The following is a 13,668-nucleotide window of genomic DNA, read 5'->3' on the forward strand; positions in this document are numbered from 1 at the left end:
CCAGCCTCTAAAGTGCATTCTGAATAGGGCTGTTCTAGCCTAAGGTGCACAGGTGGCCTCTGGGTGCTCATCTGCAGTTTCTTAGCAGCATGCAAATATTGATTATCTTCAAGTGTGATCTAGTCTGGTTGCATGAATGAACTTTTCTGATTCCTATGAAATTGTAAAACTTTGTGTTCATATATTTCTCCCCATAAAAAAAAGGAGTCCAGGGCTGGGGTTATGGTTCAGTGGTAAAGTGTTTGCCTTGCATGTGTGGGGCACTGGGTTTGATCCTCAGCACCACATAAATAAAAATAAAATAAAGGTATTGTGTCCATCTACAACAACAACAACAAAATTTTTAAAAGAGGATTCCATTGTCAAAGAGTCCATGATAGAAAGGTTAGGAACCATGACCTCATAGGATAAGGTTTTAAAATGTTAATAGCTTGGCCGGACTCTTGGGAGGCCAGCAGCATTTAGTGGTATAATTATTCAACTTTCCATTCATTGCCAGAAGGCAGTGCAAATATATATATAGTTTCTTCAGTGAAAATCCAATATTTTTGTAATTCTAATTAATTTTTCCTTCTTGTTAAACAGATGGGAACAGCACCATGACACAGTCTTCAGATGGCCTTTGGCAAAACAATGAGACTGTAAGCATATTCCTCCCTGTTTTATTAATCAGGCTCACTTGTCTGTCTTCCTGGAAGCAAAGTTGCATCTAAAGACTAGTTCTGTAAGAGTTGCCATAGGTTGATTTTTCTCTCCTTAAAAAAAGTTGGAGAGAAGGAAGAAAAGAATTGGAATCTTAAATAGGATGCTTTAAATTGAATAGTTCATTGAGGTGTGTCAGTTTGTTAGGTGATATTTTACTAAATAATGCACATGCATGCACACATACACACACCACACAAACTTAACTGTGGTCAAAAATTAGGACAAAAAGCAATGAACTAATTCAAGGGAAGCATGTTAACATACCATGAAGGGTTTTATTTGGAATGGAATGGAGCAGAGGCCCTCCCAAACAGAAACACAAAGTAAGCAAGAGTCCTGCCCAAGAACAGACCCACTAATGTCCTTTTCCCACACAGGGTCCATTCTATGTGGAAATTCTTAGGCCCCTGTGAATTTTTTTCTGCACATATCCCTTCTCATATGATGATTCATTTAAGGTATTAAGGTCTTAATTTTGATTCTGTAGGGTATTCTCATACTTTTTCTGCAGTGAACACAAGAAAAATCAGAGGAGCCCTAGTCTCATGATACTTATCGTTTTTTTTTTGTTTTTTTTTTTTGTCTTTCCAAAGAAGTTAGACAAACTTATCAATCAGGTCTTTTCTTTTGCCTCCTGAAACAGCCTTTGTTTTAGTACGTGCAAGTAGTTCAGAGGCAACAAATAAAGAGTCTGAGGGCAGAGAACAGTCCTTCTGATAGTGAATTGTGAGAAAGGACACACACAGTCATTGAAAGAGAACTTCAAAAAGCTCTGGAAGGGTGGAATTGTTTATTGTGGGACCAAATGATCTCATGCTGTATACCTTAGTGACAATAAGACTACACAGCAGCTTGGAAGGCCGAGGCAGGAGGATTGCAAGTTCAAAGCCAGCCTCAGCAAAAAGCGAGGTGCTAAAACTCAGTGAGACCCTGTCTCTAAATAAAATACAAAATAGATCTGGGGATGTGGCTCAGTGGTTGAGTGTCCCTGAGTTCAATCCCCAGTATGCCCTGCCAAAAAAAAAAAAAAAAAGACTACATAGGAGTGATATTTTAGAAATTATACCACACAGGCCCTGATTGGTCTGATGAAGGTAGATAGAATCTGTAGGTATTGGAGAGATATCAGAACTACCATTATATGAATTTTTGTTGTGTTGCTAAATGATCAGACTTATAGCTATGTTAAAAAATAAAACACCGAATGATGAGTGACCTTAGTTATTCCAGAACGGGTATATGTAGCAGCAAGTAGAAGCAATTTAGAAGCATGTTCAAGATGTTCAAGATCAACAGTAGCAAAAATGTGAATTTTTTTGTGCTTTGAATAAACATGTCAAGATATAGGTAGCTAGCCAAAACATACAGATTCTATCTATGTTCATCAGACTGATCAGTGCCTGTGCTGTGTAAGATAACTTTTATATAGATATAATTATATATGTAATATAGTAATTGTTCCTGTTCAGAAAAGACCCTGGAGAGACAAAACTTGAAAAGAATCCATAAAGCAAACTGGTAATAGTACTTGTTTCTCGATATTAGATATTGGTTGAGTTTAGTTTTCTTTTTTATGCTTAGCTGAGTATTCTAAAACAAACATGCAATATTTATGTCATATAATCAAAAAATGTAATGAAAGCAAAGCCTGCTTCCTTGACCTCCATTCTCCAACTGCCTATCCCTTTTCCTCCTTATAACAGCATATTCTTTCCCTCCCATATATTTTCTAGGTCTCTTCTAAGCCATGATGACTCAGTTACTTTCCTCTATATCCTTTATAGGGTTCACCAAGAAATACCTAATAGCACCTTACCCAAGAACCCTATTAAATATGCAAAAAGCAAAAATTCCACTAAAATGTAAGCTCCATGAGACTTACAGAGATTTATGACAAAAAAGATCTTTTATAAGTAAATAGTAACAGCTGTGAACTTACTATAAACTCTATTAAATATGCAAATAGAGGTTCAGAGAGACTAAATAACTTGTCCACAGAAACTAAGTAGAAGAGTAGGGATTCTACTTCAGAGGTTAACCTCTTACACGGGAAAACACTTGATCTGTTTCTCTGATCCTTCACTTTCACTATCCAATGGACTCTCCTTGGAATTAGAGATAAACTATCATGCCTAATATGATACCTGGCATGTTTCAGGGTTCTTTCAGGATTAACATCCCCTTATGATCTGCACTAGGAGATTTAAACACAATTCCTACCCGATTCCACCTGATTACTAAAGTGTTACTCAGGGTCATGTTTGTGAGCAGGGCTACTTTCCAAGTCTTTATCATAACATAGATTCTTGAATTACATTTAAAAAAATACAGACTACAGTAAAAGATCAAATTAAAAAATCAAGCACATTGTATAACATCAGATCAAGTCAACTTACATATGAACAAAACTGTTTATTTTCTTTCTTATATCATAGGACCATGCATTTATGGAAATAGCCTATTGACTTTTGAAACATACATAGTTTGCATACATTATACACAAACCTGCTTTAAGCAAACAGTTTGAATGTTGACAAAGATTTCTGTTGTCCTAAAGCACATTTTGAATTTCAGGTCATCACAGAATTTCACTGAGATTCTTGGGTCTTGTTCTCAATTTCTAGAAGTAGTTTCTGGTGCCAATGGATGGGGGGTGGCAACATATGCAAACAACTGCCTTCTATTCATCATTCTCAGGGAGACTCTTTCAGTCTGCTGCTGTTTCCTTAGCAGGTCTTCCCAGCACAGAGCCCAGGGATGACCAATGGCGGACTCTACGTTGGAATCACAATTTCCACCTTGGTGTTGCTTGCTGTTTTGATTGTCATAATTATCAAAAGTAAGTCATTTCCAGGTTGTTCCCAATGACTAGAGAAAGGGTTCTACAGACACTGTCTGCACTTAAGTGACTCCGTGGGGCATGTGATTGGAATCACATGACTTCCCTGAGTCCCCAAATGCTCATCTGTAAAACACACGTGGTAGTGCCTCTTCCTCAAGGGTTGTGCTGGGAATGATTTCTGGCATATGGTAAGTCCATGGCTGTTACTATTTACTTAGAAAAGATCTTTTTTTTTTTTTTTTTGCCATAAATCTCTGTAAATCTCATGGAGCTTACTTAGTGGAAGTTTTGCTTCATATCATTGTTTCTTAACTTTGTTCTTTGTTTTTAAATTATTGGTTCCCTGAAGAGAAAAATTCAATATCAGTTCTCCATAAAAGAAATTAAATACTAAGAAATAAGAGTTGCCAGGTGTGGTGGTGTACGCCTGTAATCCCAATGGCTATGGAGGCTGAAACAGAAGGATTGAAAATTTGAGGCCAGCCTCAGCAACCTAGCAAGGCCCGACACAACTTAGTGAGACCCTATCTCAAAATAAAATAAGTAAATAAAAAGGGCTGGGGATATTGCTAAGTGGTTAAGCATCCCTGGGTTAAATCCCCAGTACTAAAAAAGAGAAAGAAAGAAAGAAAAAAACAAAACAGAAATAAGAATGTGCTGCATAGTTTTGAGATTTGGAGGTGACAGGCCATTGTAACACACACAGTGTCCTCTCTCCTCCCTTCAAAATCTGTTTTTTTGACCCCGTGGGGTGATATTGTTGATGACACCAGAATACTTATTTAGTACATGAAGCATGGAGGGGGAACTATTTGCAGAATAGGATTAGAACAAAGGTCTTCAAGAAGCAGTCACCCAGGGCTTCATGCCCCTTTTGTGAGGTGTGTGTGTGTGTGTGTGTGTGTGTGTGTGTGTGTGTCTGCTGTGTTTCTCAGTGTAACCTGCCCCTCATGAAAGAATCTCAGTCATCTATTTTGTACAACATTATCCATGAACTCATTACCAATCTACTCCATGGGTCTGGGCAGAAAACTGAAAACTGATTATACTTGTTAAATTTAAGGAAATTTCTACCTGATAATTTAGAACTTGGTTAGTCAAAATGATTATTTGGAAATTAGGTAAAATACCTTAAATATATTCCCCTCTTTAACAAAAACAATTACTTAATCTCTCTTAAGGAGATGGATTACTGGGGAGTATAAAATTTGATAAAAGTCTCTGATAAGAGTTGACCTCTCAGATGGGATCTTATGTCCTAGGTAGCCTAGGACAAACCTGGTTTATGCCTGTTTTCTAGTAGCTTATTAAAAAAGTCACAGGCTTTTTCAGGTTTTTAAATTAAAAGAAAAAATTTTTTTTTTGGTACTGAGGACTGAACCCAGAGGTGCTTAAGCACTGAGCCACATCCCCAGCCTTTTTCATTTTTTATTTTGATAGAGGGTCTTGCTAAGTTGTTGAGGACCTCATTAAGTTTCTGAGGCTGGCCTGGAACTTGTGGTCCCTCTGACTCAGTCTCCTGAGCCAGGTGTACACCATCATGCCTGGCTCATTTTTTAAAATGAAAGATAATTTAGTAATTCCATTATAGCAAGTCAGCATATGTAGGTGAACATCCCAGACATTACTGAAAATGAGACACTGAGCAATAAAGAGTGTGCCTGGGTCCTGTAGACTCGAGTGGGGACACAGGAAGGAATTGCTGAAGTCATGGGGGAAGGGCTCAAGTCACAACAAAACAATAGACTTGATTGCAAGAAGATATCATGGACTCTTTTACTAATATGTTCAACCCATCTTCCTCCCCTATTTAGAGTATTTCTTCTTCAGAAAGAAGATGCAGCCACTAAGGTAAGCTTGAAAGGTTTGGGGTAGATATCTTTTGATGTCCTTACTGGAGTGAAAAATAAAGAGAAATTCCTCTCCACTCTTCTAAACTATCCATTCAACAACTTGGATCCTGAAATTCTAGTTTAGTGAGCACCTCTGTCGTTACCCATACCTTGCAGTGACATTTTTGGCTTTCTGTATTTCCGTACAGTTGTGGCAGGACCTGTACAGAGGGGGCACCTCAATCCTACTCTCTTAGGTGAAAAGAAATGAATTGCTTGACAGAGCTGTATATTGAAAGAGTTGTGTTGATTCACTCTTTCACTTTATTCAACCTTTTATTGAGCATTGATTGAGCACCTATTATATTACAAGTTGATGAACAAAACAGAGAAAAATAAATAAACAAGGCCCTTTTCATGCCTGCAGACAAACACCAAGGACAACAGAGCAGGGAGATGAACTTTTGATTGAGCCCAAGGGAGCAGATGATTTGGAGGAGGATATTCCTGGCTGAAGGGGCGGGATGGGCAAAGGCTCTGACCACAGCTCCCCCCACATGCAGCCTGCTCCACTCCTTTACCCCTGAGGGCACTGGAGTTTACTCTATTTGTGAAGCTCTTTCTGTCTGTCCTCCCTGCTGCCCAGTTAAAGCTTAGATCCCCTCTAGTGCATCTGTGGCGGGCAGTCCCCTGCCCCCAGTGAAGCCAAATAGCCTGCTTCATTCCCTTCAGCATGGCTCTGAGCAAGGACATTCTTTGACTCAGTATCCATGCCTCTTGGGCTGCCCTCCATTATTCCTAGTTCTCCTTCATCGGAGGCTTACGCAGACTCACCCGTGTCTGAGTTAATGACATGGCAATCCCTAGACCGTGCCTTGGACAGGGTCCAGCACATTGCAATTGCCCAGGACAGGCTGGCTTTTATTATTTCAATCATGCCCTTCACCGCCATAAACCTATGAGGTAGGCAGTATTATTAGCCTCATTTTACAGATTAGAAAAACAGGTTCAGAAATATGGAGGGACATCCAAGGTCACACTGCACAGTACATAAAGGACTCAATCTCAGGGACCCAGGCTCATAAATAGTTTTCACCAACTGCTTCAAAAAAGGAAAAGGAAATGCTTCTTATTGGTGAAAAGTCATGGAACATTGTATCCTTTTAGCTATTTGTTTTCTATTCTTAAGAATATTCTACAGTTATCTTTTTTTAAAGAGGTTCACTTTTTGCATTAAATCATAAAGAAAAAAACATTATTTAAATGTAAAATATAAAAAAGTACACATTTCAATGTGAGATTTCTCATGACATTTTCTTTTTGGTGTTTCAATCACACTGACTCATTTGAGCTTATTGACACCTAAACTGTTTTCATAGATCTGTAACTAAGCCATTTTAAGGACCATAGAGAGGTTTTATCTCATTTTTTAAAAATAAATTTAATTTTTTTGTAGTGTTGGGAATGAAACCCAGGGTCTTGCACATGCTAGGTGAGCCCTCTACCACTGAGCTATACCCCGCGCCTTCTCATGTTGCTTTAAATATATCAATGGGGGCTTGTTCTTCATCTGGGGATGAATGAAGATTCAGGTTCCACATTTTCAGTAGTAGAAACTGTCACTGTATACAGATTACAAAATGCCAGCCACATCAAATCCCTAACGGGTGTTAAATCTGTTTCTTCCCTGGTTTGTACCTCCTTGATTTCTATGAGACTCAAACATCCATCCACTGTGGGTACCCCACATAGCGGGAGGTATACTAGAGTAGACTCTCCAAGTAGTCATACTAAAGCATCTCCTGGCACTCATGTGAAAGGCAGGCACACGGAACACCAGCAGTTCTCTCCAAAAAATTACAGCCTTCCTTTCCATTGTCTGCCCTTTTGTGCACTTGGTGTGTGTGAGCATAGGCGTGATAAAAGCAATCAACCCTCTCGCCATGCACAAAAGTTAACTCAAAATGGATCAAGGAGCTTGATATTAAATCAGAGACACGGCGTAGGATAGAAGAAAAAGTTGGCTATGATCTACATACTGTGGGGTCGGGCTCCAAATTCCTCAATAGGACACCCATAGCGCAAGAGTTAACAACTAGAATCAACAAATGGGACTTACTCAAACTAAAAAGTTTTTTCTCAGCAAAAGAAACAATAAGAGAGGTGAATAGGGAGCCTACATCCTGGGAACAAATCTTTACTCCACACACTTCAGATAGAGCCCTAATATCCAGAGTATACAAAGAACTCAAAAAATTAGACAATAAGATAACAAATAACCCAATCAACAAATGGGCCAAGGACCTGAACAGACACTTCTCAGAGGAGGACATACAATCAATCAATAAGTACATGAAAAAATGCTCACCATTGCTAGCAGTCAGAGAAATGCAAATCAAAACCACCCTAAGATACCATCTCACTCCAGTAAGATTGGCAGCCACTATGAAGTCCAACAACAACAAGTGCTGTCAAGGATGCGGGGAAAAGGGTACACTTGTTCATTGTTGGTGAGACTGCAAATTGGTGCAGCCAATTTGGAAAGCGGTATGGAGATTTCTTGGAAAGCTGGGAATGGAACCACCATTTGACCCAGCTATTCCCCTTCTCGGTCTATTCCCTAAAGACTTAATAAGAGCATACTACAGGGACACTGCTACATCGATGTTTACAGCAGCACAATTCATGATAGCAAGATTGTGGAACCAACCTAGATGCGCTTCAATAGATGAATGGATAAAAAAATGTGGCATTTATACACAATGGAGTATTACTCTGCATTAAAAAATGACAAAATCATAGAATTTGGAGGGAAATGGATGGCATTAGAGCAGATTATGCTAAGTGAAGCTAGCCAATCCTTAAAAAACAAATGCCAAATGACTGCTTTGATATAAGGGGAGTAACCAAGGACAGGGTAGGGACAAAGAGCTTGAGAAGAAGATTAACATTAAACAGGGATGAGAGGTGGGAGGGAAAGGGAGTGAGAAGGGAAATCGCATGGAAATGGAAGGTGATCCTCAGGGTTTTACAAAATTACATATAAGAGGAAATGAGGGGTAAGAGAAGAATAATACAAGTGGAAGTAATGATTTACAGTAGAGGGGGTAGAGAGAGAAAAGGGGAGGGGAGGGGAGGGGAGGGGAGGGGGGATAGTAGAGAATAGGATAGACAGCAGAATACATCAGACACTAGAATGTAAATCAATGGAAGTGTAACTGATGTGATACAGCAATCTGTATACGGGGTAAAAATGGGAGTTCATAACCCACTTGAATCAAACTGAAATATGATATATTAAGAACTATGTAATGTTTTGAACGACCAACAATAAAAAAAAAAGCAATCAACCCCTGATTTTGAAATTTGATCATCAATCACAGTAAGGTTTTCTGACACCATGATCTGGTACACATTAGTAAAACAGTACTATTCCATTACATCCAAGACTTTTCTATATCTTCCAGGGTATAGATCACTAAGCAGTTAAATAACCTTTTATAGAAGGTCACAATCCACGGTTGTAAACACACCAGTCAACCAGTTCTTAGCCACATTAAAAAAATTATGCATCTTTATTTAGTATCTCAGTTCCGTGTGTGTCAGATATCTGTCTTTTTACCTTTCCCATTATTGTATTCTATTATATGATACCCTGAAGGACACCAGTATATATATTTTTTAAATAGTTCTTAGGTTGTTTATATACTCTCCTGTAACTTAATCTTCAGGGCAACACTTTCTCATTTCCAGAAGGTACAATTCGTTTTATAGTTTGTGTGAACGGGGCTCTTAGATTCTCAAATATCCAATCTCGCTGGATCATAAATACAAGTGCTGCTCCTTCCTTAGAAGTGATCTTCTTTTTCCTTACTCATGTTATTCTTCAATGCTTTCTGCAGCATGGCTTCATTGACTGGTCCTCAAATTGGAGTCCTGCAAAGTGAAGCAAATGCGCGACCCCGAGCAGAAGACAACGTGTACATCATTGAGGATAATCTTTATGTCATGGAATAAGACCCAGGGGCACTCTTGGGGTTTTAAGTCCATGACTGCAGAAGATAGTGACCGGATATCACCATGTCTGCCTCCTTTTAAACTCCAGGAACACTTTTCTCCATCATTTCACCTGGCATTCCAACATGTCAACCACATCAGATAGAGTGACTCTCTAGCTCAAAGCTCTGTACAAACTCATTAACAGCATTCTAATTTTTATACTAAAACTAGCTCAGTTTTTCCAGGCATTGTAGAACATTCTTTCACCCATGAACAATTTAGAATTCTGTATTTTCTTTAGACCCCCTCCCCATCATTCTTGTATCCATTAAAAAATTGATTAGTGATACAGGAAGGGAAATTTGTCCAAAACTGTCAGGAAAAAAAAAGAGGAACAGTTTTTAAGAATCAAAAAAAAATTCAACTGAAGACTTCCTTTGGAAGCCTTTCATGATTACCTCTTATTGTTATATTGTAACTCCAAACGTTACCTTTCTTATGTTTCCTAAGTTCGATTCATGAGGGACTGCAGGTTTTTATTTCCCCCATGGGGACATAGAAATGGGTGTAATTTCACTACCTTAGGAATATATGTTTTCTCCTGGCTCTGAAAATGTGATGAGTGAATGGACTGATCTGTGGATCAGGATGGATATTTTAGCCACGAAGACCTGCAGTAGGAAGTGTGGACCAAGTAGACTCCAGGGGAAGAAAACCATTTACCTTGGGGTTCCGTACATTTATGCTACTTCTACTTGCACTTGTGCCATGGTGCTAGGCAAATTTTTTCCCTCCCTCCCTCTCTTCTTTCCTTCCTTCCTTCCTTCCTTCCTTCCTCCCTCCCTCCCTTCCTCCCTCCCTTCCTTCCTTCCTTTATTTCTGGTATTCGAATTGAACCCTGGGGTGCTTTGTCACTGAGCCACACCCCTAGCTATTTTTATTTTATTTTTTTACTTTGAGACAGGGTCTTGCTGAATTGCTCAGGGCCTGTCTCAGTTGTTGGGGCTGGCTTTGAACTTGTGATCCTCCTGCCTCAGCCTCCTCAGTCACTGGGATTATAGGCCTGTGCCACTGCTCCCAGCTGATGCTAGGCATTTTTGTAGACAACCAACAGGCTCTCTGAACTAATTTTCAGAATGAGGAGGGTCAGAAATGAAGGGGAAAAATGAGGGAGTAGGAAAAAGAACTGTCTGCCTTCTCTATTGCAAGTCTAATAATGCTTAAAATTATCATTAGTGTCTTCTAAAATTCTATATTTCTAAATGATTTCCAGACCACCTTTATATTTAAAGTTATTTCAGAAAGCTGAAAGTTGTAGGGTCTTTTTCTTCTCTAATTAATTCCAAGGCCTTTTTTCTTTTTCTGGTAATTCCATGACACTTTGGTTTTGCCACGAGTTAAAGAGAGGTGTATTGTAAGGAATCTTCAGTCTTCGGTCACTCATGTGATTATTTAGAAATGTAAATGTGCAAGGGCTGGAATTGTCAGAAAAAAATTCCACATGAACACTTAATAGGGTTGTATATTAATTTCAATTTCAATTTGAGCCTGAAATCATGGCTGGGGTTCAGAGCTACTCATGCCGTAGTGGTCTGGGAGCGTGCTGTCAAAGACCACATTTTCACACTGTTCTGCAGAGTTCTAGGAAATCACGAGGTCTTCTGAGTGAGGGTTCTGTGGGCAAATGAGATCTGTATACATTCTATTCTGGGTTTGCCAGATGGAGTCAGCCTGGTAAAGTCTAAAAATGTATTATGTTCCAACTAGAATGTTTTCTTTTCTTTCTTGCCTCAGATTCTTTTTCTTGAATCTGAGGCAACATGCATTAATTTGTGGCTTTGAAATCAGAATCTAGATTTGTAGTATCATTGGGAAAGCTTGTCAAGTAGACAGTACTCTTTTGGTTTTGTTTATTTTGCTTTGTTTGCACATTCTGGGGATGGAACCCAGGGCCTCCAGTCTGGGCTGCATGCTTAAGTGGTCCAGGGGTCCCTTAGCTGGGGCTCTACCCTCAGGGTGCTGCTCTCTGGCTCACTCACTTTTGATTCTTGCCTGTTTTCTGTAGGGCTTTGAGTTTATGATGTCTGCTCTAGTCTCCACATTGTCCTGGAGATTTATTATCCATGCTAAAAGATCTGGGAATCTAGTGTACTGTTTAATCTTGCATTTCCAAAACTTGTTTGAACACACAAGCTCAGTATCTAGTAGAATTGTGTGAAACAAATTACTTGGGAAGTGAGTGGAAGCCCATCAGTACACAAGATTAAGAATAAGACTTGATTTCTAATCTTTTTATCAGTGACACTAGATGACATTAGGATAACTTGTTCTTTATGCTCAGCTTTTTCACCTATTAGGTATAATCTTCTCCATACCTAACTTGGTGTTTAGTGGTAATTCTAATGTAATGTTACTTGTAAGAAATCTTTGAAGCTGGGTGTGGTTGTGCATGCCTGTAATCCCAGCATCTTGGGAGGCTGAGGCAGGAGGACCTTGAGTTCAAAGCTAGCCTCAGCAATTTATTGAGGACTTAAGCAACTCAGTGAGACCCTGTTTCTAATAAAATATAAAAAAGGGTTGGGAATATGGCTCAGTGGGTTAACTGCCCCTAGGTTCAATCCCCAGTAGCAAAAAGGGAGGGGGGAGGGAGAAGTCTTTGAAAAGGCAAAAACACTAAAGAATGCATAATTTTCTCCTAGAAGATTTTGTAGTAATAGCAGGGCTAGCATGCATGCTTGGTAATTATAATATATTCATAAATCTCTTGTTCTATGATATCTCTTTAAAAAACAATGTTTCTTTTTGAAATAGTTAATGTTGAATAGTTTAATTATTACCTTATACTACAGAAAAAATTGTCAATAACTGGGATGGAGGATGGTAACAAAGAAGAAAGGGGAGAAATTTCATTATTATGACTTTTTTTCTGTAAATAAATTATCAACCTTATAGATCATCTTGAATTTTGTTTTTATCCTTCAAGATACAATTGAGGTTCCATTACCTATAATCTGTCCTGAAGGAAGAGGATGTGGCTATGATTAAGACTGTGTATTCAAACTTAGGAACATTTGCACATCTTTAAGAAATAGCATAACCGTTCATTCACTGATAGCTGTAAAGATGGGGTGATTCTGTGAACACATGAAAGCGGGGGACTCCTCGTGGTTGTATGTGCATTCATTAATAAATAAGATTTGTTTGCTGTTTTTGAAAACTGGCTTGTCATTTTCTCAGACTCATCTTTTAGGTTGGGCTAGGAATCTTCACCTTGCTGGGACATGACCAAAGTGTCAAAATTTGGTACCGGGTGCTATTCTGGAGATATAACAGAGACCATTCTGGAATTCCAGTTCTGATGAAGTTGAGATCAATCAGGGAAGAAACATAAAATCCACCATTCCTATTAATCATTAGTGCTAAGGCAAAAGAAAAAATTGTGATAGAGACTGGCTTCTTAATGGCATTTGGGGTCAGAAAACTTTGTTGCAGGGGTGTCCTGTATGTTTTGAGATGTTCACCATCATCCCTTAGCTACCCATTTAGATGCCAGTCACACCTTCTGGTTGTGACAACTGGAAATGTCTCCTGAGGGCCAACACCAGCCCAGATGGAAACTGCCATGACAGAAGGCATCTGGTAGGGATGGGGGGTTGGGGTACTCGATGCACTGTTAGCCCCATCAGGCTGCCTTGGGGAAAGAAGTGACATTTGAGGTGAAACCAAAACAAGGTGTGGGCAGCACAGTCACATGAACATCTGCTGGAAGGAATCTACCAAGTGAAAAGGGCCTGGGTCAGGAAGAAGCTTATGTAATATGAGAGGGGAAGCCGTGTTCCAAGAACCAAAATACAAGTAATGGCTGCAGCAAAGCCATAGAATAGAGAGAAAATGAGAGAAAGTGAAGCTGGATGAAATTGGGGCCCATGAACACATCTGTTTGAGCAGAATCTTGGAAAACAAATCACTTCAGCATATTGAAGGTTAAACCTGCTATCCCTAAGAAGAGTCAGTGACTCTAAGTTCAGGGTTAGCCCTCTGAGAAAAAAAATCCAGCATGGTTTGGGTGTAAGAGGGGGCAGGTAGGACAAGGGCAGAGGGGAAGGATACATTTTGCAGCCACAGTCTTCCCTTAGGGCTGAATGATGGCCCTAGGCCTAAGAAAAGGGGTCCTGGAAAAAGAAGGGTTAGCAAAGTTTGTCCTTTATTGCACTGGACCTAGCAGCAGCTGAGTAAACTTCCCAAACTTGCAACTTTTTAAAAAAAAAATTGTTCTTCCTAGATATACAT

The 13,668-nt window shown here is 39.3% G+C and overlaps 1 protein-coding gene across 3 annotated transcripts in view; it reads left to right on the plus strand.

Moving 5' to 3' along the window:
- Positions 1-12,543, plus strand: part of HAVCR1 (hepatitis A virus cellular receptor 1) — a 33,529-nt gene extending 20,986 nt beyond the window's left edge. For all 3 annotated transcript variants that reach the window (XM_081295848.1, XM_081295849.1, XM_081295850.1), the window contains 4 exons: positions 586-641; positions 3,436-3,544; positions 5,362-5,398; positions 9,282-12,543. In XM_081295848.1, the coding sequence (XP_081151974.1) occupies positions 586-641; positions 3,436-3,544; positions 5,362-5,398; positions 9,282-9,396 (317 nt within the window). In that variant the 3' untranslated portion in view covers positions 9,397-12,543. The remainder of the gene's footprint in view (positions 1-585; positions 642-3,435; positions 3,545-5,361; positions 5,399-9,281) is intronic.
- The last annotated feature ends 1,125 nt before the right edge of the window (positions 12,544-13,668 follow it).

This window comes from Spermophilus citellus, assembly GCF_964194105.1.
Source record: "Spermophilus citellus genome assembly, chromosome: 1".
NCBI lineage: Eukaryota > Metazoa > Chordata > Mammalia > Rodentia > Sciuridae > Spermophilus > Spermophilus citellus.